General features: G+C 39.5%; 1 protein-coding gene and 1 long non-coding RNA gene across 5 annotated transcripts in view; one reads left to right on the plus strand and one right to left on the minus strand.

Moving 5' to 3' along the window:
• TSC22D2 (TSC22 domain family member 2) overlaps positions 1-6,650 on the minus strand; it is a 48,900-nt gene extending 42,250 nt beyond the window's left edge. The window contains exon 1 of one of the 4 annotated variants that reach the window (XR_003209965.2): positions 3,571-6,647. Coding sequence is in view for 3 of the 4 variants with exons in the window: in XM_025880561.2 (XP_025736346.2) it covers positions 3,571-5,534 (1,964 nt within the window). In the remaining variant the exon portion in view is untranslated. Of the gene's footprint in view, positions 1-3,570 lie in introns of all 4 variants that reach the window. The other 3 variants (XM_025880561.2, XM_025880548.2, XM_073898607.1) reach the window with 3 other exon arrangements.
• Positions 6,651-6,842: 192 nt separating this feature from the next.
• The window catches only part of LOC112822408 (uncharacterized), a 38,906-nt gene continuing 19,317 nt past the window's right edge, over positions 6,843-26,431 (plus strand). The window contains exon 1 of the long non-coding RNA XR_003207699.2: positions 6,843-6,940. This is a non-coding gene — a long non-coding RNA (uncharacterized lncRNA). The remainder of the gene's footprint in view (positions 6,941-26,431) is intronic.

Below are 26,431 nucleotides of genomic sequence, written 5' to 3' on the forward strand. Positions count from 1 at the left end.
CAATTCAGTATGCATAAAGAAACATAAGCTCCCAAGAAATACAGATTCAACTAAGGCGCTTTCATCTGTAAAGACTAAATGCAGTGAGACTTTTAGAGCTCTAATAAGTATCTATAGATTTTATAATAAAGGTAAGAGTGAGAGTTCTATCTCTTAATATACATTTACATAATCTTCTCAATAAACCATCAGGTTAAAAAAACCTGCACAAGTATGTGTGTGTATATTTGAGATATAATTTGTACAAACAAAATTTGTGTATTTATAGCACATACCAGGATACACCACTTAACATTCATAATTTATAATACTTAACCAGTAGTCATTAGCAAACTACACAAATAAAACCATTAACAAGATACAAAGATATTTGCCACTAAGGGATCCTTACAATCAGGTTTTCAACAATCTTTTGGTTGTAGCTGACAGTTCACAATTGCAGCCATTCATAAGAGTTCCTGGAATGTGGCCTACAGAGTTCACATTGGTCAGCTATCTGTGGAAAACGATCTGTACTGTGTTCCCTTTCCAAAAGGGCCAGTAATATTTTGCACCTCTCCCCATTTACCAAAAAGGAGTCTGTTAAGTGTGTCGTAATTTAAACAAATTTTGTAACTTTCAGTGTAAAAGTGGCTTTTTATGAACTATATTTTCAACCATTATTATATCTCCAGTTTACACAAAATCAGTTTGAAGAATCAACGACTATAAGCCTTTCCAATGAGAAAGGCTAGAATATATAAACTTTATGGCAATTAATAATACAGAGTCAACAGTGTTAACTGAACTTTAAAACATTTTCTTGCTTTCTATATATAACCATCAGCCCTTTTAAAGGTATACTATTAAAATGTATTAATATGTCTTCTTCTAAAATAAATAAATCTCAAAACGAAGCTTTGTAAAAGGTAATGGAGCCAAAACCACAAGATAGAGTTTTTAATATATCAAACTAAAACTTTCATTTTCCTTCCTTTTCTCAAAAAACTAGACTATGTTTACTAACATACTAACTTTAAAAAAAAGCAAACTGTTTACAAATTTTTAGGATCTGAAATTTTCAACCTATTCACAAAATTAAAGTCATAATTACTCAAAACCTCTCACTCCAATGTTTTATTTTGCATTTGAATGACTGCAAGTAAAATTGTATGCAGATTTTAATTTAAGAAGGCAACCCCAAATCACCATATAAAAGGTATGATTTTTTGTTGGTACAGTTTCCTCAAAAATAGTCATCTTAGTAATTTAAACATATGCCTAGAAAAACTGTGTTATTTAATTTCAAGCATACAATTTAAAATGCCCTCTTTCACAAAGGCTTTCCATTAAAAACAAAAACAAAAAACTATTTCTACTTAATGGATTTATTCCTTCACCAGGTGTGTTGGTCCAGTGACAAAATAGTCAAATGTGTAAGATTACATCTTGAAAACTAGCATGTTAAATTAAAAACCAATGAAAGACTAAAACAAAAATTAGAAATGCACATTGGTAAGTAATGCAGATTTTAGAAGACTGGGTAGGGGAAGGAAGGACCATATTTAATGTAGGACTGCACACACATCAAAAGCCCTGCACTGGATTAACTATTGCCAATCGATAAGAACAGATGCAGTAGTATCTGTAGCTCATTCATGTTCCGAAATAAATTCTTAAAATTATTAAGTTTTCAATAAAGAGGATAAATAATTTTATCTTTGAGGTCATACCCTAAAGAATACATCCAAGAGTTTCCGTTTGTCAACAGATCTCTCTGCTCCATGCCACATCATTGTATTTAAGTTCTGCGGAATGTAACTGCCTGTTTTGTAAACTGAGAGAGTTGTGAGGAGGAGAGAAAAATACATTCTTCATTCATAGATGTGCATGTGTTTTACAAGGAGGCGTGTGTGGTTTGGGAAACCACTCATCATTTCTTGAAATATGGAGGCAATATACAACAGGAACAGAGAGGCAAGCAAATGGTTATTTACCAACCCATCAGAAAAAACTGGCTTCTGGCAGCTAGAAAAGGGAAGATACCTGTTGCCTCTTACAAAAGATGAATAAACAATCAATCTGCATTTCAGGTGTGCCCCTATGTGTGAAAAGTGAAATAAGGGAGATGTAAAGAGGTATTTTTCTGAACGGCTTGTGGAATCAGTTTCTTTACTTGGTAGTCCCATCCATATAAAATTTCTCAATGACTAGCTAGCTGAGCTCACTTAGGGACACGTGGTATTCTCTAAGAGTTCTCAAATGGAAGAAAGACTCCCAACAAGCAAGTCACCTACAAAAAAAGATGAACTTTGAATTACAAAAAGCAGAGGAGATGATCTCAGTGAGCATTTTTCAAACCAACAGAAGTATATAACAAAAATACAAGGCTAATTACAAATGAAAAGTTAAGAAAAGAATGTGAAGGAACTCAGAAGAAACAGAAAAAAAGCTTCAACAGATCTCATGGTTCTACATACCAATTATTCTAGAAATCCATAAAATTATCTTTTAACACATCTAAAATTAACCTTGCTCAAAACAAAAAGCCCACCAAATAAATGCCTAACTGTAAAGTACCTGAAACTTTCTCTGTAATTTTTAAATGTAATTTTAAAGCTTTGTAACAAGTTGGTTTTTAAAAATTTGCAGTATGTCAAATTTTTGTGACATTTCTTGAAAACCACTTAAAAATCCTCACTGAACCATAACCAGACATCAACTGTTGTAGAATTGGTAATGGCAATATACCAATTTTCACTTAAACCATTAAAAAAGCATCCCTTAAATAGAGGGAGGCAATTGTCGACAACTGTTAACACTTTTACTATAAAATTACTCTAATTTCAAGAACTGTAGCTTTTATACTACTGTCAGAGTCTTACTTCATACCTCCCTTTCCATAGTTAAAAAACTACTGATGGAAGATAACATCTTTCCAATACACTTTTTACTTAAAAAAAAAAAAAAAAAAGGGATCTTTACGAAGTCACTGGGAAGCCTCCTGACCTTCCATGTTCTTTTATTTAAAAGGCTGGAGGACGATATGATCTTCAAAGCCAGACCTGACATTTCACCATTCTCTCTCCAGCCTTTGCAGATACACTGGAGGAGATTCCTTACATGGATCTTTCCCTACTAGAGGACCTCTGGTTTTCCAGAATGGGAAACTTCTAAATTTTATGTCTTAGTCTCCAAACTCACACTGACAAAACTCTCTGCCGTAAGGGTTCAAGTGTGATTGTTACCTAAGAAAAGGACAATCCTGTGGGGTATAATCTACTAGTTACCACCTGTAAATCAAGAGAATTAAGCTTAAATCCACCGTTTTTAAATGAACAAACGTTGTGTCCTTATCCAATTCAGTGCTTTTAAATGATTGTGACAAGACCAATTCTCTCATTACACCTTTATATTAGCAATCTAAACTAATGCATTTTCAAGAGCTGACAAATCAATCTTACTAAACACAAACTAAACTTACTAAACACAAACTAAGTTTAAAAACGATAAGGGCCTCAAAGTGAAAAAAGAACTCTTAAGTTGCATTCTAAGCACTCCTATCAAATATTTTAAGTAAGATTTCCATACCTGTCTTCATCACCATCAACAGGAATAGCTATGCTGAATACAGAGGTGGCGAGACTGTTCATAGGTGTTAATTGAAGGGGGTTTGCCAGGGCATCTGCAACAGGAGGCTTCACAACAGGCTTATTTTCAGCAATGAGAGAAAGTGGTGGTTGAGGTAGGGGTTCTGATTTTCTTCTAGTATCGTCAACATGCCCGACTAAAGGTTGGGTCTGAGTCTGAAACTGGCTTAGGTCAGACTGTGGTAGACTTGTTGGTGCACTGGGTGTGCCTTGCGCTAAGGGCAGCCCAACATGCTGGATTATGCTGCTGCTCCTGCTGACTGGCGTATGGCTGCTCAGCTGCTGCGACTGGACCAAAGGCGCGGGTACATTTGGCATAGTAACAGAGGTGGTAGACACACTAGGCACGCTTGGAGCGGGCACGGCTGCAGGCACGTTTGGAACTCCGGGCAGTACTGCGTGGGGGCCGCCAGGCACGGCTGACGACACACCACTGCCACCCATCTGCGGTGGAGGCACGGACTGGAGCTGCCCGGTCCCAGGGGGGACCAGGCCCGGCGGCACGGCGCATCCCACAGCAGCCAACGGCACTCCGGCCGGCTGACCAGGCGCGGCCTGCCCGCCTGGCGCGGGTCCCGGCCCCGGGGCCACAGCTTCACTGGGCAAGGAAGACACGCCCATTATCTGCGCACCCACCGAGGAGGCATTCGGGCCGGTGCCCACTGGAAGGCTGGCAGCGGTGGCGAGGCTCGCTCCGGCGGACGAGGGCTGCGCGGGGCTTGGCGGCTGCAGGCCGGCCACGTGCTGCTGTAGGTACTCACCCTGACCCGCGGGCTGGACTGGCAGCAAATGCCCAGGCGGTAGCTGAGGGTACGCGAACTGCTGGGGCGGCTGCGTCGTAGGAGCGCCGACGGCGGGGCCCGGCTGCTGCGGCAGGGGCACGCCGGGCTGCGTCAGGGTTACATTCGTCAGCGGCAGCCCCTGTCCATTGGGCCCCTGCGGGAGGACGCCGGGGCCGGTTCCCTGGGGCTGGCTTGGCTGCGGGGCTGCCATCATTTGCTGAGGCCCGGCCGCGGCTCCCGGGAACGGCGGCACTGGAGCCGCGCTTTGAACCACAGCCCCACCTACGGGCGGCGGTGGCTGTGGCTGCCCAACGCCAAAACTCTGCGGCTGGGCCGGGGCGGGCTGGCTCATTTTCTCCGACGGGGGTAGCTGTGACACAGCAGTCAAGGAACTGTCAGTTCCCGAGTCGGGCCCGTGCGCCCCCTGCATGGAGGCCACCACCACCACCACCGACCCTCCGGTGGCGCCCAGGCCACTGTCCCGCTCCGCAGTCTGGTCAAAAGTATTGCTGTGCCTAATGCAATCCCCGGACCTGGTCAGGACGCTGCTATCTGAATCCCGCTCATAGTATTCCATACACGTCCATCGGCCGCGGCGGTAGGGCTCCCCGCTCCCGTGGTCCAGCTTGATCACACGAAAACGGGAACTACAAGTCGTGGGGGGCTGTGGTGGGGCTGCGGTCCCTGGCCCGGCAGACGAGCCCGTGACCGGGGGGGCGCCGGGTGCCCCCGAAGAGGGGGCCGAGGTGGTGGCCGCCGCCGGGGTACTGGCCAGCGCCCCAGCCACGCTCCGGGCCGAAAGGGCTCCTCCTCCGTTGGCGGGAGCAGCCGCCGCGGCCGCCAGCTGCCCGTCCAGGAGGAGGTTTGGGGAGACGGTCCCCGGAGTCTCTGCATCCCCAACATTGTTGAGCGTCTCTTCGGAGGAGCTGCGCTCGCAGACCTCCTCAGGGCCATAATCCGTGGCCCGAGAAACGTCGAATATCTCGGAGGAGACGTCCTCTGTACGTGACTCGTCCGGGTCGTCCAGGCTCTCAGTGTCCTCGGTGATGCTAGTGGCCACCTGGGCCGTGGTGACACTAGTGATCTGGAAGCAGCTCTTCTTCTTGGCCGGCATCTTGGACATGGTGAGGAAGGCTGGAGGGCAGAGAGGCACGCCGGCTCCTCTGCGATCTTGCCGGAAACCAGGAAGGGCAGAGCAGGGGCTCCCAAAGACAAAGTCCGAGTCCGCGCTGGGGTCTGAGGCCCGCCGCTGTTAAGAGTCACTGGCTGATCCGGACGCTGGCCGCTCTGTGAGACATCCTCCTCCCCGTTTCCTTCTGAGTCGATCTCTACGGCTCTGCCCCCGTCGCACTCGCGCGGCGGCTCCTCCTTCCTTTTCGCCTCCCGCAGCCGCCGCGCCTCAATTCAATCCCCTCAGCGGCGGCGCGGGCGCGAGCGCGATCCCAGGGGCGGGCCGCCTGCTTCCTCCTCCCGTCTCCGGGGCCGCCGTGGTCAGTCCAGCTCGGCGCTCGGCGCGGTCAGCAGGCCTTGGCTGGGGGTGGGAGTGGGAGGGCGAAGGGGAGGAGGAGGCGGCGGCGGTGGCGGCGTGAGGGGCGGTGCTGCCCCGCTCGGGCTTCTCAGGCCAGTGCCGGCGTCAGCTCTGGTCTCTCGGACGCTGAGGGAAGAAGGGGAAGGAGTGGCGAGTCTGGCGCCGGGGATTCCTGATTGAGCCAGGAGCCGCGGGCTGGGGCTGGCTGAGGGTCCCGCGGGCGGGCGGCGGAGCTTCGGCGCGGGCGGGCGGCCCCCTCCCCGGCTTTAGCCGGAGCTCAGCCCCAGGGACATGTCGACTGTCTCTGGCGGAAACCCGCTCCGGGGGAGGGGAAAGCCGGCTCGGTCCTCCCCTTACAGGGGGAGCCACCCCGCGGGCGGCGGCGGCGGTCTCGGCCTCCCCTCGCGGCTCCTGAGAAGAGTGAGGGGCGGCGGCGGCGGCGGTGGTGGTGGCGGCAGCCGCCTGGCTGGCCGGCGAGCGGAGGCGCTCCGGCTGTGTGAGGTAGCGGTGGTAGCTTTTTCGGCTCCTCCTCGGTGCGCCCGGTTCGCAGACCCTGGAGAAACTGAAATTCAAACTGCTGAAGCGGCGGCTGCAGCTCCCTCCCCTCGGCCAAGATGGGGCTGAAATGGCCGCGCCAGGGATGCTGGGAGGAGCAGCGGCCCCGCTGCCGCCGCCGCTGTCGACTAAAATGCCGCCGCTGCCGCAGCCACCGCCAGCGCCGCAGCCGCCGCCGTTCCGTGACGCACCGGCGTCATGACGTCACTGCCCCGCCCCCTCCGGTTTCCTGCAGTTTCGCGTGGAGGCTTGACTGGGGGAGGCGGTGGGCGGGACTAAAGGTTAAAAGAGGGGGGCGGTGTTTTTTATTTAAAATTTTTTAAATTAAAATTTACGCTGTAGGTCTTTAAGAGTTGAAGAGCTGAAGACTCTTAAATTCCAAGCCTAGAGGAGCTTACAACCGCGCCAACCGGTTTTGTTCCGAGACGCTGGAAGACTGGATGGAGGTCATGTGCTGTGTCTAATGTTTAGCAAAATCTTAGAGAAACAAGGGCGATGGAAATGGGGGTTAGGGAGACTTAGGATAAAGAGGAAGACCAGTGGAGGAAACGAATCACTTAAAAAGTCTTCTGAAAATAAATGTTGACCACCGTAGTCAGAGGAGTGAAATATTGAGAGAAATGGGGATGATTAACCAAGAATAGCAAGCCAGATTGAGTCAGAAAACTGATCTTTCAGCCAGAAATTCTGTCTCCAACAATGGCATCAGGAGATGGTTACTTGCCCAGGGTGAGGTCAGTTTAAAAAAAGATTAGAGGTTACCAACATATCCCCAATTTTCCTGATTTGCTGTGATTTCAGCATCGAAGAGTTCATTTAACCTCTTGAGACTGTTTTTACTTTCAGCACGAAATCAGCTTATGGGCTCCATAAATGTAGACCCTACTGCGTTAAATAGTTATAGTTCTTTCTTTTGTTTATTCTAAAACTCCTAGTTGGAGCCAGAGTGTTACGTGGTTTGAATTGGGCCATGAACAACCAGAACAAGTCAGAAAGCACCCTTTCCTCTCCCAGTACAGAAAGCAGCTATAAAGTACTGGAGATTTTATCATCTTTTCGCTACTTTCTGGCAAAAGAAAGTGGTAAGGCCATTCTCTTAAACAGTTAAAAAAAAAATGGGGAAGGTGGCTCTTGAACTTTGACACACTAATACATCATGTAAGTAAAATTCAAGAAATCTTGAGGGGAAATCAAGATTTCATATCACAGCTTTAGCAGTCATATCATTATGACTTACATAAATCAGTTAATCATTATACTCAATTCTCTAATCTTTGAAGCGTAGAAATACTTTTTATGACAAAGGATGTTTTGATAATGACAGTTTACAGAAAATTTTTAGGTCCTTAGTTGTAAATAACACACAGACACATGTCTTTTAACCTTGGTAGAAACCATGTCCTCCAAACCCAAGTAAACGAGGTCAGGATGTGAAATAAGACCACATAATAACATCCCTGTTTCTTAAGAAGATGGGAGAGAGTAGAGGAACAAAGTGTAACGTTATGCTGCTATTGTGGCAGAGATAGCTAAAGGGATGTTTCATTTCTAAATCTGTAATTTTGGTAATTGTCAGAGATACTTTCCCTTAATAAGTTAGATCAACTGGTTAAATCCAATATAAACTTACGAAAGCTTAATTTAACTTTGATTTACCATATTGTTAAAAATGGTGATCAATTTTGGAAAAATAAGTATAAGATGCCTGCTTGCCTCATTACATTATCTTATTACATAAACTTCTTGATTACTTGTTATGATGATCTTAAATCACAAAGAAAAAATCTAAAGTAATCTGTAAGATGATTTCTCCTTAAAGAACACATTAAGGATTAATTATGAAATGAAAGTAATGATAAAGATAATTTAGAAGAGATCAGTAAGTGGGCTATATTTTTGCTAAGAATGGGGTTAAAGATGTTAAAAGACATCTTAGCCTAAAATAAGATGTATAAAGTTAAAATGTTTTATTTATATTTTTAAGGATTTCTGTGTGAATAAAATAGTTCTCTTGAAGGTAAGTTTTCCAAAAGTCTTAAAGGCCCTAGCTTCTCTTACACATGTGCTCCTTAGAAATGTAAAGAATTTATTCCATAAAATTGCTATGAAGAAATGATAAAAATTCTGGTTGTTACAAATAGGTTTGGAACCATTTTACAGAGGAAAAAAATCAGAACTGTCATCAGACTACATAACTGTGTAATTCATGGTTGGCCCACAAAGGATTAAAAGACGCCATATAACTAATTAAAATGATAGGAAACAAGATGTACCAGTCAGTATATATGCTCTGGGTGTGTGTGGAAAGTTGACAATAAGTAACATGGTAGCCTAACTCACTGGAACTGGAGAGATCTCTGGAGTCCCAAACCTCAAGACCAAGGGTCTTAATGCAAGTATCCTGGCTCCATGCTTACACCCAAAAACCACATGTGGAAACTGTGGGAATCCTTGATTACTGCGCCAGAGCACCCAACTTGACTGTCCTACATCTGGTACTTCCCTCAAAGACTTACTTTAAAGCCGTGTATGGGAGGTATGTTTAGGAAGAACAATGCAGGGGGAAAGAAAAAACAATTGCAGCAACTTAGAAACTAAGGATGGTTTCCACTGATGACCAAGAAAACCAAAACCAAACCAAACCAAACCCAAAACTACTATAGCAAGATTTCATCTTTTCAGAGTATCATACTCCAAATTCTACTAGGTTATTATCTAACCATATCAGTACCAGATGGTAAATTGTTTCATAGTCACAAGATCCTGGAATGTGAACTGTAGATACTCAAGAAAACCTTTTTTATTTTCTCAGCAAGTACATAATACATTTAAGATAGTAATAGTACATTATCTAAGTACTCTGGGGTAGAGAAAAGAAAACCATATTTTCAGGAGAACTTAAGCAACTACCTACCTAAGAGAAGTCGTCCTTTAGCATTAATACTATCAGTTAGTGACATTTATTGAGCCCTCCCTGTGTGCATTAAGAATTGAACAGCCTGTATCCTAGCCAACAACTTTTTCTGGGATTTAGAAATAGCTTATGTTTACTTTCTATATTTTTATCACCGAATTGTTAGAAAAATACAAAATGGAGGACTAGTTTTCAGATTCCAAAAAGCATTTGCTAGAAATAAATATCAGCTGTCTAAACAAGTAGCACTTGATTTATTACTATGATTTTCCTGGGATTCCATTTCTGGAACCATATCTTACTAGTAACCTCTTGCAGTTGAGGCCATTGTGTAATATTATCTGAAAAGTAAAAAACAAAAACAAAACAAAACAACAAAAAACTGTAATGAAAGAAGACTAAGCCTAGTGAAATTCCATAAATACTTTTTTGAAAGAAAACATCTGATTGAGATGCATAATCTTTTCATTACTTGAGAGCGAATGGTGTAAAATTTTCACATTTAAGAAAAGTTCTATTAGATAGTCTTCTAAAGTTTGATACACTATGAAACAACAGTGTCTTTTTTAATAGTGAAGATTCCTTTGAGTCCTAAAGATCTTTGAAGTTCAGGCAAAATATAGCAATCTGATGGAAGAAAATGGTGCATTTTGAACTAGTAATAAATATAATGTCCTATTAAAGCCTGTTTTCTTCTATTATGGCACTTAATTTAGAATCTAAAACATTATGTGGTTCTGAAATCTAGCTTAATACTGCAATGTAGGGCAACTTCAATAGAAAATCTATTAGTAATTATATTACATATATATATATAATTAGTAATTATATATCATACCAGATGGTAAATTGTTTCATAGTCACATATATATATGACACATATATACACATATACATATGTATGTATGTATATATATAATTAGTAATTATATTACATATATATGTGTGTATGTATATATACACATACACATTATTTGTGACCAGTTGGGATAAAGTTAAATAAATCTACATTGCCTAATTGGAGAAAACTTGAGATCAAGAGTAAGCTTCAGGGATGCCTGGGTGGCTCAGTGGGTTAAGCATCTGCCTTCGGCTCGGGTCATGATCTCAGGGTCCTTGGATCGGGTCCCGCATCGGGCTCCTTGCTGAGCAGGCAGCCTGTTTCTCCCTCTGCCTGCCTCTGCCTCTCTCTCTCTGATAAATAAATAAAAATCTTAAAAAAAAAAAAAAGAGTAAGCTTCAGTTTTGTTGTAAACTTGTTTTGTGACTGTTGACAAGTCTATTAATCCCTCAATTTCCCATCACTGAAAAGAAGCAACATTGTGGTGACAAGATGTTAAACTACCAATCCCACTGAGAGAGTAGAAAGAAAAAGATAACACATATGGCAGTGTTTTGGTGTCTTTGGAAGAAAAGATGGCAACTAATGTGATACTATTGGTAGTACTATTTTCAATGTCATTTGTTAATTAAAAAGAAAGATACTTGGGGCGCCTGGCTGGCTTAGTGGGTAGAACATGCTACTCTTGATCTCAAGGTTGTAAGTTTGAGCCCCACGATGGATGTAGAGATTACTTTAAAAAAATAAAATAAAATAGGGGTGCCTGGTGACTCACTTGGTTAAGTGACTCTTGGCTTTGGCTCAGTTCATGATCTCATGGGTCGTGAGATGGAGCTCCTGGAGTTCTGCTCTGCCCTCAGCGGGGATCTGCTTGAGGATTCTCTTCCTCTGCCCCTCCCCCAACTCGCACGCACCCTTTTTCTCTCTGTCTCTCTTGCTCTCTCAAATAAATAAATTAATTAAATTAAAATCTTTTAAAAAGTACTAGGTATACATGATCTTATGAAGAAGCCATATTCTGTCATAGATGAGCTATTTAAAGACATTTAATGGGATATCCTTTGGTAAGGTGAATAATCACCATCTATTCTGCCTTTCTTGTATATGTGAATTTGGTGTAAGCACAGTGTAATTATGCATTGCTTCAAGTGGTAGTATACCTGTAATTTTAAGTTGTAACTTTAACACTGACAAAAGAGCATTGAAAGACATTGCCAATTTCTAGACTTCTAGGTTATAGTTTGTTCTGTATGTTACTATTATCAGCTTACGAAGTTCAAAAAAAATGTATTTGAGTGTAGAAACTTGTATAAACTGGATTTAGACATGAAGGATGGTCTTAAGTGTTGACTGATAATCTGATGGTCATTCTGACCTGGCTGATTGGACTAATTTTAATTTATAGGAACCAATGGTAGAAAGGCACAAATATAATCTTGACTACTTTGTATTAGCAGTTATATTTTAATTCTAAAATAACTAGCACTTTAGTTATTGGAAACAAAGCACTTTTAGCATATAACTTTAGAATACTTGAAATCCTACTTTGCAGCATTCATACTCATTAAAAGCTCAATCCATGATCCATGTTTGCTCAAGAATTTGGGTGTTACTTAAAATGGTCATGTAATGAGCTGCTTCTCTGCAAATTAATTTTCACTCCTCTCCCCCATCTGTAACCTGGGATCTTTGGAGAAGAAGGAGGCTAGTAAGAAATAAGGAAATAGGGGGAAAATTGAAAATCAAGGTGAAATGCTAACCATATGGCCTTTGCAGTTTTGGCCATCAAACATCTGATGAATAATCATAACAGTATTACCATGATACCCATTTTGTGACATTTACCTCTTTTTTAACTAAATTGACTAGATACAAATATATTTTCATCTTCAAATATTTAGAATATTTTTCCATCTTCACCCCATTTCTTCCAGATTTTGATACTAATCTTTTTTTTTGCTTATTGCATGTCTTTATTCAATAGCTGATTTAAATCTAGATTTTTAGTTTATAAATATTTCATTCCTACTTGCTTTACAGGTTCTCCATCAATACAATGGTTCTACCCTTTAGGGAAAAAAGATCAACCCTTTCATAAAAATGCATATTTTAAAGAAAGATAAATTATGTGATAATGATTCATTCACATGTTCCACGTATTCTCCACTGAATTTCTTTAAGCTTAACTACGGTGTTTAAAATAATTTTGCTTATTAATATTTCATTTGCAGTATTTCATTTTGATAAAAGAAAAAAATTCTCCTAGTTAAAATCAAGCTTATGTTTTGAACAAACGGCTCCAAATATCTCCTTGTTCATTCATCTAACATATATTTAGAAGACTGCTATTTGCTGGCCTCTTTGCTAGACTTGGGGAACAGTTATGAACTAGACAAGAAAAGTAAAGTGTTTGTTCAACTGGGTCTTATATTTTAGTACAGGAACAGATGCTAAAGAAATAAATGAAAAATGTGGTAACTTCAAAGATTCATGTATTAAGAAGTAACAAAACCACAATGGAAGGTGAGGGCAAGGGCACCTTAGGTGTCTGGCAGGTGGGCTCGTTTTCAATAGCCAGCATTTAAGAGAGGCAGGTACAGGACACTGGCCCTGTGGTGGAAACCAGTGTGTTGTGGGGAGGGCACTGCGGGCATCTGAGAAGTAGGCAGGCACCAGATCTTAGGGACCTTGTTGACCAAGTGAAGGAACTTGTAGTTTATTTTAAATGTAATGGGAAGCCACAGGAGGGTTACAAGCAGATGATTAACATGATCTGATTTGCATTTAAAAAGAAACCTGTTTTCTTAACCTCACATAGTTTAGAATATGTTGTATATTATGTTCAGAAAGATCTATTAAAAATAGTCAAAGTTTCTTTTTATATGGCCATAATTATTTGTGTCATACCAAAATGGTAGAAATATTTAACAATCTCTATGACATGTTTTACAGAGAGATTTAACAACTTTGTAGCACAACTCATTAAATACCTATAAGAGGAAGTCTTTTTCTCAGTAAAACCTTAACTAAAAGTCAGTGATTTTGATTACTCAAGAACTTGAAATGCCCCACTTAAAAAAAAAAAAGAAAGAAAGAAAACCCAACTCTGAACAACAGCAAAAAAGAAAACATTTTGTTTAAAGGTAGTTATTAGATAAGTGTGATAGAACCACCTGACAAGGAGAACTTCTAACAAGTAGAGCTAATTTTAGGGAGGCTCAGGGCTGAGCCTCATTTTTTCAATGAGATAAAAAAATAGATAAATCTATGAATGATGTGAAACATTCAGTTAGTCATACAAGAGCTACAAAGAAGGGATCTTTATGGAAATTGTAGGAGGCAAGGCCATGCATTTCCGTATTGGTGGATTGCCTTTTCTTTCTTTCTTTTCAGGTACAATTGAACAGTGGATGATTCTTACTGTTTCATGGGCTATTTCTTTATTAGTAAGAGAATGCTAGAGTAGCATTTTTTAATGAGGTTACACTCTGGTGCATTAGTGATGACAACTGGCCTGGCCACTTTCCTTACTCCTTCCTTTATCTTCTCTCAATTCCAGTATGTGTATGAATGTTAAATTTATTCTTACCATGGTGAATTCCAAAGCAGGCCAACATGTCTGAGAGCTTCAGCAGAGATAGATGGATAGGCCATTATTTTCTCTGAAGCACACAAAGTTATTTTCCTGGTGAAACGTGGGAGAAGAAACACCTAGATGTTTTGTGCTACCGGCCCCAGTGTAAATATGAATGGGCTGGTATAAATTCCAAACAAAAAGGAAAAGAAAGCTTGCTTATCTTATCTAATACTTTTGAAATATATTGTTTATTATTTGATGGAATTTGATGTTTGTATAATTATAAAGCATCAAGACTAAAAAGAGAAAAGGGTAGGATGCCAAGGTTGTTCAAATTCTTTAAAAGGGGTACACGTGTTCCCGTGTTGCATTTTTGTTAAATATCATTCCAAAACTCTTAAATTATGTTATAGTCATGAAGCTTACAACTATTGATCATATTACTTTATGATAGTACCTTGTTATGGGTAGGAAAATGTTACTTTATACAAACTTTAGAGCCCACCCAATTAATGAACTTTACTGGTAGTTGACTTCCATTTTCAAAAGATCAAACCATTTTAAAGAGGGACATTTGTTATCATTTGATGACTTTTTAAAAAATGATAAATATGGTAAAATATTGAGTTAAAAAATATTATACAAAATTGTATCTCATCTTTGAAAGAAAATTACATGTATGCATAGGAAAAGAATTTGGGGGAAAGTACATCAAAATTTAAATAGTGGCTATCTCTGGCTGATGAGGTTATTGGCCTTTTTTGCTTGATTTTTAAAAAGATTTTCCAAATTTTCTACAACAATCACATACAATCTTTATCTGAATGTATTACTTTTATACTAAAAAAATATACCCCCATGCACCACCTAAACTAAATGTAACTTTATAAAAGTGTAGTGACAGACGAGACAACAATTTTAGTCACGTGATAAATAACACTTCATAATTGCTATCTAAAAATAAACTGCCCCTCAGGAATAGTATATATTTGAATCCCATCAAAAGATAATATTAGGAACCATTAGAACAGGTCATGACCTCTCCGGGTCTCATATTCTTTATCTGTAAAATAAGGAGGTTGACTGAAAGGATGACTATTTTTGGTTCTAATATTTTATGAATCTAGACTCCCCAAGGACAAGTTTGGAGTCTTGGTGTTGCATGCAACAGCCAACAAAATGTTTTTGCTTCAGTGTTGGTAACACTCAAATATGCTAATTATTGCCTGATTCCCCAAGGTCACTGTCTACCTCAGGACCTTTGCATTTCCTGTACCTTCTGCTTATTCCCTGAGAGATTTGCATGTTTATTTCCCTCACCTCCTTCAAGTCTTTGCTCAGATGTTACCTTCTCAGTGAGGCCTACCGTGACTACACTGTTTAAAACTGTAAGCCTCTCCCATTCCCATCCTCTTTCCTCTTTTATTTTTCACTGTAGCACTTATTACCTTTTAATACATTGTCATTTCCTTATTTTGTTTGTTGTCTATCTTCCCACACTAAAATGGCTTGCTCCTAGGAGGGCAAGGGCTTTCATCTGTCTTGTTCATTCTTTTTTTTTTTTTTAAGATTTATTTATTTTGGTAGGGGGAGGGGCAGAGGGAGAGAATCTTAAGCAGACTTCCCACCTAAAGTGGAGCCTGAGGTGGGGCTCAATCCCAGGACCCTGAGATCATGACCCCAGTGGAAACCAAGAGTCAGGTGCCTAACCGACTGAGCCAACCAAGCACCTCTCTTGTTCGTTCTTGCGTTCTTAAGATCTGTAATAGAGCCTGGCACATATTCGATTCTTAATAAATATTGTATAAATGAATTTTCAATTTTTACAACATCCTACATTTTCATTCAACATTATGAAAGTAAAGCAATAAATATGTTGAAAATCATGGAAGATTGGCACAGTGGGAAATTCCCTGCAAAAAAATAGGTACTTCTATAATCATCTGTCTTTAAGAGGAAATAAAAAAGAACTCATTTTAATTATTAGACAAATTTTTTAATCTTTATTGAATCAATTTTGTTATTTGCAGAAAGTTGAGAAAATATGCAAACTATACATCAGATCATATGCAGAAGTCCTTGAGAATACAGCATCTTTAGGATTTCATAGAAAGCACAGATTGAAATTTTGATCACGCATACACATTCCTTTGACACTAGCCATTCTTAATCATATTAATTTAAGGCACATTGAAATGTTTTCAATATTTGGTATAATAGTCTAGTTTAAATAACATTTCCTTTTTCTAGGAAAATTTAATAAATAGATCTACTCTATGGGTAAAAAGTTCTTCCCATATAGTTTTTTATTTTTATTTTTTTTAAAGATTTTATTTATTTATTTGTGAGAGAGAGAGCGAGCACACAAGCAGGGGGAGCAGCAGGAAGAGGGAGAAGCAGGCTCCTCCTGAGCAAGGAGCCTCATGCAGGACTCAATCCCAGGACCCTGGGATCATGACCTGAGCCAAAGGCAGCCACTTAACTGACTGAGCCACCCAGGCATCCCTCATAGTTTTTTAAATGTAGGTCTATAGATAGGTCACGATAGTAACAAACTATTGGAAAGAAGGCTCTATTTTTAATTTAGAGCGTCTAAATGCTATGTGTTAATGAATACCTAGGCTAAAAAAAATGTCTTTTATAGACTCCTTAGGCTTTGTTTTCTTCATCTGTTTAGTTTGGCTGCTCTCATTTACATACTTGTTCTCATTAGGGTTTGAATTTCAGAGCTGGCCTCACTCTGCAATGGGAACAAATGTCTTGCCATGTGATACTAACTTTCCATTACATCCTGAATTATTTGCAGTCCCAGAGGCAAAGAATTTATGGTTGGTACATGAGAGATGGAACCATCACATAAAAGAAGCCAAATTTGAAAACATATTTTTTTCTTGGTACCAATATAGTTTCAAGATAATGAGAACTTAGAATAATCAGCTAATGACCAAAAATGAATCATTGTTAAAATACTGTTTTGGGGGCATAAAAAAGCTAATGTTTCTAGTTGGTTGATAATTTTCATAGCAACCATGGTATTTGGCACGTCCCAAACACCTTTCATTAGAAGCCTTCAGACCCCTTTGAAGCAGCTCATTATACTCTGAAACAGTTCTGAGAATAAGGAAAACTAATACACAAGTTTTGCTGGTATTCTGTAGCTGTGTAGAGGGCATCTTGTAGCAAGTACTTAGAATGCATTACGAGATTTCTCAATAATTCTCCAGCCAAGTAGGAAATTGAGTAGTTGCAGCAAGAGAGATTTGAAGTATTGAAAGTCAATCCAAGTTAGAGTTTGGTCAGAATTCCAAACTTAATTGTTTTATTCTTTACAAAATAAATAAATGAATCTTGGAGGCTATTTCAATAGCAGGGTTACTATTAATATCCATAAAATAACATGGCATCATATTTTCAAGGAGTTCTGTATACTTCCCAGCTTCTTCTTACTCTTCACTACGCTCTATGAGATTTTTTTGGTGGCAGGTTTTATTTTAGTTTTGGCCAGAAAGTCAAGAAAAAAGAGCATTGATAATAGTAGTCAATAAATGTAAGAACTCACCACAGATCTATTCATATTTCTGATCATACCTTGAATTTGCATCGTACTTTATGGTTGTCAAACTTTTACCATGTGTCATATCATTTGATCGTTATAACCCTATGTCTGTGTGACCTTGGGCAAGTCATTCAGCCATGGCTGTGGTTCCCATTAGGTCAGCTGAGTTTAACAGATGCCTTCTACTAAGCCTAAGGAATGCTTCAGAATTAATAACAAAATAGTTCAACACATTATGAACCCTTTAAAAGAAAGGTATTATTATAAATATGTTCTATCCATCTAACTTGGGAAACTGAAACTTAGAGAGACCAAGTGAGTTGGTCCTAAGTATTTAACCATATTAGTCCCAAGAAACACATGGATTAAAATGTTTATAGCTTAGAATAAAAATGGCATGAGATTTTATCACAGAGAGCAAAATATTGTCTCAAGTAGAGAATAGTACTTTCTAAAAAATACAAAGAAATATTCATTCTGAACCATGAACTCACTAATTTTACTTAAATGCTTTAAGCTGAATATAATTTCATCAGTTGTTGATCAGCATTCAGGCTACATAAGCTAGCTGATGATAAAACACAATTTTTTGAAAAGATACCCAATTTGGCAGTTATTAATCCCATAGTTATTATGAATTATATGAACTGAAAGGAGAAATAGGTAATGTTTTTGGTAAAAATGTTTTCCAAATACATACATGTATATATATATGTATATATATAATCAAAATAGTATTTCATAAGCAATAGTTAAGGTGGTCAGCTGCTATAGCTTTGTCATATAGCTTACATATTAGAATAAAACCTCCTTAGGAACATTGGCTATTCTATGAGATGTCTCAATATGCATAAAATGATATTCTCTAGCTTCTAAAGTATTGTTTGTTAAAAATATATTATCACCCAAATCTGCATGCTTGAAAGATTATTTGTATTCATTAAACATTGCTAACATTAGGAAAGGATCATTTTTAATTATTTTATTTTGAAATTTTTTATAATGGAAAATTCCAAATATATAGAAAAGTAGAACTATATAACAAATGACAATACATGCATGTCCAACAGGGTTCCTAGAAAATGGAGAAAAAAGTGAGCAGCAGAGAGAGAATGGAAAAGAATTAGTTCTTAGTGTGTGCCAGGCAGTGTGGTAGCTATTTAAATGTGTCTTCATTTAATCTCTATAGCAACTCTATGGGATAAACATTAGCATCTCCATTTAAGAGATGAAGAAAGTAAGCCTCAGAGAGATTGAGGACTTCCTCAAGAGTTTAGAATCAGAACTGTATATGAACTGGGTCTGCATGCTCTTCAGGTCCATGTTCTCTCAATTTATGAGCCAGCAGATTAGATGTTTCCAAACTTGTGAAGACAAACTACTTTCTGGGTTTTTGTCTTGTTTTGTGATCTCATGATGGTGGAAGGAGAGGCCAAGAGAAAGGTTGAACCTGTTGTGGATGAATTTGAGGAGAAGAGCTGCCAGTGAGGTTCTTGAGTGGGAAGGAAGTGGGCGGGAGGTGGTTGCTTGTGATGTGAGAGAAGCGATGGACCAGTGCAGTTAATTAGACTGGTGGGTTGGGAACACTGCTATGGTTGGGGAAGGCTCTTTGGGGGACTTTCTATTTACTTATATTAAGGAGTAGAGTCTTTATAATATGAGATAAAGAATTTTATTTTTCTATTCTTAAAAAAAACAAAACAAAACAACTGGAGGTGTTGGTCTGCCATTCTATTGAAATGAAGATGCATCTTTAGCTGGAATGTATGTGTAACTGTCTTGGAATTAGACTCTCCAAGGTCAGACTATCTCCACACAGCAGACAAGCAAATTCCCGGGATACCAGGCAATGTTTTCAGCAGACTGCTGCTGCTTCCTGTCCCAGAGAAGAGGAGACATTGGTTCTCATCCCAGCTCTGGAACTGGCAAATCATCTCACCTCTCTGGGCCTCTGTTTTCCCTCCCCTGAAAAATAAGGAAGCTGAAGTGGACAATTCCTAGACCCCCTTCCAGCCCTTCTGCTCTGTGGTTTCATGAGAACAGAAATCACAGCTATTCCTTAGGCCCTCTTGGGGGGAATAAAACCAAAACATGGTAAAACCTTCTGTCTGCTATATAAATTTTAGCATCCAAAGATTTAAAGTCCATTTATCCTAGGGATTTGCCAGGAAGCAGGTCAGTTGATATTTTCATACACATATGAATGTATTTTAGCATTGTTAGAGGATTTTTCTGTAGGCTGAAACTTTGCTGGGAGTTAATTCCTTTTTTTTTCTTTTTTGACATCTCATTTTGAAATTCAAAGTAATTGACTTGTTTTGGGTGCCCTATTTAGGTGCTTTCTAAATCTCAAATAATTTTGTCAAACACTCCAAAAATTATACTCTGCCCTCAGAAATTGTTTTAAGGACAATTGCTTATTATATGAAATGGGATGGATAGTTGAAAACCTAAATGTTATAATATTTCAGTTATTCCAACATCCACACCTTAGCAATGAGTGCATGCTAAGTGGAGCCATCTTACTATAATATGACTTTGTGCTTTTCTACTGCATGAGGTTCATTTGTTCATGAATGGGTAGATGATCTTGGCGAGAAAATGAGAAGACTTTTACATGTGTGAAAATATAGACTCATCTTCTTTCGGAGTTGTTGCTTGCTCGGCACACATATGTTGACTTCCTGCTTACTAGACAAGCACTGACTACTTGTTGAGGTTACACAGATGAGTAAGATATGCTCCCTGCCCCTGGAAAATCAAGGCTAGGAAAGGTGCTTGTAGTTTGCACAGAAAAAAAGAGCTTATAAAGTTTTTCTACTATATTACCCCGTTGGAACTCATGAGGGGGTATTATTATTTTCTTTATTTTACTCACAGGGAAACTGAGTCTCATAAAGGTTAAGTTACTGTAATGGTCAACTTGTTATTACTTGCTCATTATCTGTTGTCCTCTTTCACAAGGCCTGGGACCGTGTCTATCCTTTTCACTCTGTTGCCCCAGTGCCCAGCACAGTACCTGGAACCTAATAGGTGCTCAATACATTAGTAAATATTAGATTATTAGTACATCCAGCAAATATGAGATCACAGAATGGCATTAGTAGCATTAGTCTTCTCCCTCTGCAAGCAAGCATTCCTTCACTGTGCCTTGCTGACTCTTTAATTATATCTGGTTAGTATTAACAGAATGGATGCTTGAGGTCTGGAAAAAGAATTATGTACTACCTAATTTTATAAATGAGGAAAGAGATTGCCTTTGAAAAGCAGAAGCTAAACACCCTTGCAAAGCACCACGATAAATCCCCCAGAACTCGGACTTTGAAACTCAACCATCAAAGTACTCTTTCCTTCATAAAGAAACAATTATGTCATATGGATCAAGATTTCCAATTGTTTAATGGCTTGAAATAATTTTGAATTAGCCATTAAAAGAGATGGCAGCAAGTTTGAGAGTCTAGAAGAACTTGTGTGCTGTATTAGTAATTTGGCTGATATTTATGAAGCTCAGCTTACGGTGGATACTAAGATACAGGGCTATTAGCACTTTAGAATATAAGAATGGAATTCAAAATGACCTTGGCAAAACTGAGGGTTGTTAATCCTAAATAGGAACACATGTAGGCAGGAAAGACAAATGTACAGTAACTGTAATATGCGACTGTGGCAGAAAGGAATTTAGAGTTCCAAGTTCGGTAATCACAAAGTAATTCCTGTATTGCATTCTTCAGTCTGTTACTAGAATACTCTGGCCAGTTGTGGGTCTACCTGTTTAAGAGATTTGTAACAAATCGTATGAGATTCAGAGGATACAGAAAATAGTTGAAGGTTGGGGATTTGGGAACAGGAAAACATAGAAAATAAGTCGAATTTCAGTCATGTAAGGCCTCAAAAATTTTTACCTCTCATACACCCATGCTCAGAAACTACTTTAGGACGTGCTGCACCAAAATGAGGGAATGAAGCAAGACAGAGGAAGGCAATGGAGACAGGATACAGGCCAATGAGGCCCCAGGAGACAGGGAAGCGGAAGCCTGGGTGGCAAGTGTGTCCCTGGTGTCCACGGCCATCCATCTGGTCAATGCACATTACAAGGCTCAAGGAGAGACTTCTTTAAGAAGATGAAATTAAAAAGAATCTTGATGTGTTTGAACATTTTAAGAAAAAGGTTAAATAATTGTTGGAGAGTTTGGAGTTAAATTAGTGATAATACATAGAATACTTGACCAAACAGAAAGTAACCTCAGGGAGACAGAAGTCTGAGCCAAAAAGAATAGGAGAAATATAGTTTATATGGCAGAGCTTAGCTATAAATAACATTTATATACTTACTATAATATGAACACTAAGCATTAATTGAACCAAAATTGTGATCTAATGATATTGAGCACATGAAGAGGTGAGAAGGGGATCTGGGCCTGATGGGCAGGGAGCAGGAGCCGAAAGGATGCTGTGTCCTTATCGTCCACAGCGAGGAGTCCTGTTAATCCAATTAACGATAAAAACTAATATAGTATACTTAGAATTGTGGGAGTTAGCACCAAAAACATCAATCAACCAATTAATCAAACAAAGCACATAGCTACAAATGTTGGAAATGGTTGCTTTTGGAGTGGGGAGAAAGGTGCTAGGGGAGGTATGAAGGAGTGCTATTTTTCACAATAGACCATTTAATTGCATTCTTTTTTTTTTAAGATTTATTTTATTTATTTGAGAGAGAGAGAGAAGGAAAACACGAGCCGGGGAAGGTGCAAAAGGGGGAGGGAGTGAGAGAGAGTCCTCAAGCAGAGTCCCCTCTGAGCAAGGAGCCCGAGGTAGAGCTAGATCTCAAGACCCAGGGCCACGAGATCATGACCTGAGCCAAAATCAAAGAGCTGGACGCTCAATTGACTGAGCCACCCAGCCATCCCTAATATGCGTTCTTTAAACTGTGTGCAAATTATTTAACTACCTAAAAATGTATTTAAGAGGTGACCTAAATAATATCCAAACATGGAGAAATTTGTCTTTTCAAGATAACTGCTTGTTGTATTTGTGAAGTCAAGATTTTGCTTAATGCTGTGTTCTGGTAAGGGCTGTTCTATAGGAGTTTCTAAACAGATGAGGCATTTCCTTTCCTGGAGCTGTGTGGCACTAACAGGCCACAGTCACCAGCCTGGTATGGCTTGGCTTATATGCAGTCATGGATTAAGGCCCCAGTACATTGCCCTGGCTCATCTCCTGGGTTCTTTATAATTCTGTGGGCCTCTGGCAAAGGTGTGGTGTAAAGGACAGAGCACTGGCTTTGTAGACACACAGACCTGAGGTCAAACTCCAGCTCAATCATATGCTATTCATGTGAGCTCGGAAAAGTTACCTAACCTCTCTGAACCACGATTTCATCATCTGTAAAATGGGGCGGTGCAATACCTACCTCATAGTGGAGCTGAGGATTAAATGCAATTATAAAGCCTTTGGAAGATTCTTGAAAAATACCCATTCCCTCTCTTCTGACATAGTAATCTCACAGGTTCAGAGAAGTAATGATTTGAATCATATCGTGACAGTGTCTGTTTAACTCGAATACAATCAGGTGGAAAATTTAAAGTATGTATTTAAATATATGCTTGTTTTTACCTTTTACATGAGACAAAACAACCGGTTCTTCCATCCCAGATGGATATGTTTTAAAAATAATCGATTTGTTCAAATTAGATAGCTATTTTGATGTCTTGTAGACATAATTTGAGTGTTTATGTGTTACATGTGGTCTAGTAGCATGAAAAGACTCCAGAAATGCTCAAGGCCCGTAGGTGATGGAAGAGTCAAAACATGCCCCATCCAACCAGTCTCCCAAATTGCTACATAACCCCTTGAGACCCTGTGAATCATAGTTTATAAACAACTATTCATGGATCCAGGTATTCCCTCTAGGGTATTATTTATGTGAGACTGCTAAAGAGCAATTTTTTTTTTTTTTTGGCCTTGCTAAATATTAACTCTAGTGCCTGGCTCACAAAGACAAAGGGATGTGAGAGTGGAGAAGAATCCACTTAAGAAGAGCTTAAGAGACCCCTAGCAGAGAAAAGATGGCAAAAAAGAAAAAAAAAGTGTCAGACTTTGAGGAAAACTCTTCCTAAGGAACAAGAACCATGTGGTCCTAGGGTCCTCCATAATTCAGATGCCAAGAATAAATGATCCTGGTTGGTGAAGAGCAACCTGCCCCTCACTCAACTTTGTAATTCTGCCCCAAATGGATTTCCAGATGAAAGATTAAAAAAAAAACAACTCCCTATGTTGCTGCCTCTCAAATCTGCACAGATATTGACAGTTCAGTGCCTATTTTCCACATCAAATTTCTGTCATTTGATAAAAATATTTTCATCTTATATATATATATATTTTTAAATGCAACCAGTAACCATTCTTATTTTTCCAGAATTGGCTCAGGTTAAAATAGATTTCTCCCCTTTGATCTAGGTGAAAGAGCATTGAGTTCCTCCTTTGTGTTATTCGATTTTCTCTACCTCAAACAGGAACAAAAATCCTTTCCATCATTCATCAATTGAATTAGTCAGTTCCTTGAATTGAGCACCTGGTAACTGGCTGGGAGGCACTCATTTTCTATTTAGGGATGATGGTGGAGGGAAAAGAACCTAGATTTGGAAATAGACAGTGATGATAAGATGACAATAACAATATGTACAAAGGTTAAGATAGCATAAAAGCTAGTAAGGCCAACTATGGGGTTTTCCGGAAAGGCTTCCACAGATGAGGTGAAGTTTTGGCTTGGTCTCGAAGGCCTTGTGAGAACTTGCCAGTCAGGCAAAGGGAAATTGAGGACGTTTGTGAAGGATAGCAAAGGAATGGTGAATGGTCAAGGAATAGAGTTTAGAACCAAACTGTATTTTGGGGAATGGCATGAGGCTCCATGTGGCTAGGGTAAATATGGGAACGTGGTAGGAGGTGAGAAACAGGAAGTAGGTAACAAAAGTGACAGGCTCCAAGATGCATTGTCAAGAGAACACTTGAAGAACACAGGGAGGATGGGCTGGAGTAGGCGAAACACTGGTTAGGAGTCATTCTGGTGAGGGATATGGAGTTCCTGAGCTATGGCAATAAGTACATCAAGCAGGAGATAATAAGTCATCAGAAGTCACTGAAAAATGTAAAGTACTATGTAAAATCATAAAAAGATACTAATTCCTGGTATTATTATCTGTCCTAACCTGGAGTGTGTTGTGACAGTCCATCCCCAGTGCAACTATCCCCTGTGGCCAATCTAATGTACAATGTCATCTATAGTAGTATGTGCTACCATCATTGTCCCCTCGTGACTTCCCAGAATTCATTATGAAGGCTATTTGCGGAACAAGCTCATTTTAGTCTCTTTAAAACATAAAATAAACGTAGATTGCCCATTTCATTTTCTTACCCTGCAGAAGACAATTAACTTTGCTTCTAGCACAAAAGATAGTGTCAGTATAACTTTTGTGGAATTGGTAGAATAGTGAAATCTAAGGATGTGACCAAGGATGCCTGCGATTTTATAGGCTTTTTCATTCAGATGAATGAACTGATGGCTTTGCCACAGCATTTTTAGCATTCCGGGCTTGTGGTAAAATGGAATCCAGTTCAAGTTTCTTTCAACCTTCATTTTAAGGAGCTGCGTGGCACTTGTGATTAGATATGTAAACATTTGTCAATATACATGTTTGGATTGGACAATGATTTAACATTCTGACCAAATACCTATGCGAAATCCATCAATAAGACAGCTGAGGAAAGAATTTCTGGAAGAATTTTTACTGTTCTTCAGTGTTCCTCAGCCAGGAAGTCACAGGAAATAATGTATTGTGGTGCATATTTCCCTGCAGGATTTGGTGTGTCGTTCATTGTGCAGCATTGTGCTTTCCAGATGCCTGTACTTTTTTTTCACATTTTTGTACTTGCTTTTCCCTTCAGGATAATCTGATGAAGTCAGTTCCTCAGAGAGAGAAAATGTCTTTTTTATTTTTTTAAGGTCAGGCACTTTCCACTCCCCCCCCCCCACAATTGAGAGATAAACTTGATTAAACAAAAGATTGAAGTAGCCAGAATTAATTATTTTGACATACGAAGTAACCATGATTGCAATATGAAATAGTCATTAGATAATTTGAATAATCTAATCTGATAAGTGTTTCTGATGAAATGAAAATAAGGTCTGTCAAAATTGGAGCAGTTTAAGAGGCAGTAAATTAGAACCTGGAATATGAAAATGAAAACCACCCTCTTCTGAGAGAACCTCACTATTATTTTATTACATATGGGTTTTACTTTCAAGTTTGTGCTTTTCTTCTCACTTCCCTTCACTCTGTCTTTATTGGAGAGTGAAACATTTTCCCTACTCTTATATGGGAAAGTAGTATAATGCTTTTAAGTCAGAACTGATATTCTCAAATTAAGCAACTGTTTTTTTTTTTTAAACACCTATACCACTGGTTTTTCAACCCTGTCTGCATATTAGAATCACTTGGGAAATTAAAAAAAAAAAATACCAACTCACAGACTCCAACCCCAGAATTACTGATTCAGTTGGTATGGGGTGGGGCCTGGGTGTTCACATTTCTCAAAACCTCCTAGGCTGACTCTAAAGTACAGCAGAGTTGAGACCAATGACCTCCACTGTTCTTTGTCTGAGTATCCCCAGGCTCATTTTCAACCTGCTAAACTTGACTCCCTATCCCCACTTAAAGACTGCTCTTGGGATAACTGTGGCAATTAAGAGCAGTAGTTTCCAAGGGAGGGGACCACGATGATTTATTAGGGTGCAGGGGAAAAATGACAACTTCTATCTCTATTTTTAAATCTCATCCTCTAATGATAGCTGTTTTTAAAATACTTTATGCTGCATATACTGTATTAGCACAATAGACTTTTTTTTCTTTCAGGTGGGGATGCACTATCAAAAAAGTTCACAACCTTTGAGGTAGGCCGAACAGAAAACGTCCTTTTCCCCATCACTTAGGTCCCATAATTCTTTGCTGTCATCAAGAGTAGCTCAAATGTTTTTGTGGTCAAGTGATTG

Source organism: Callorhinus ursinus, unplaced genomic scaffold, assembly GCF_003265705.2.
Source record: "Callorhinus ursinus isolate GAN/ISIS: 27379988/994484 unplaced genomic scaffold, GSC_fseal_2.0 scaffold1, whole genome shotgun sequence".
Classification (NCBI taxonomy): Eukaryota; Metazoa; Chordata; class Mammalia; order Carnivora; family Otariidae; genus Callorhinus; species Callorhinus ursinus.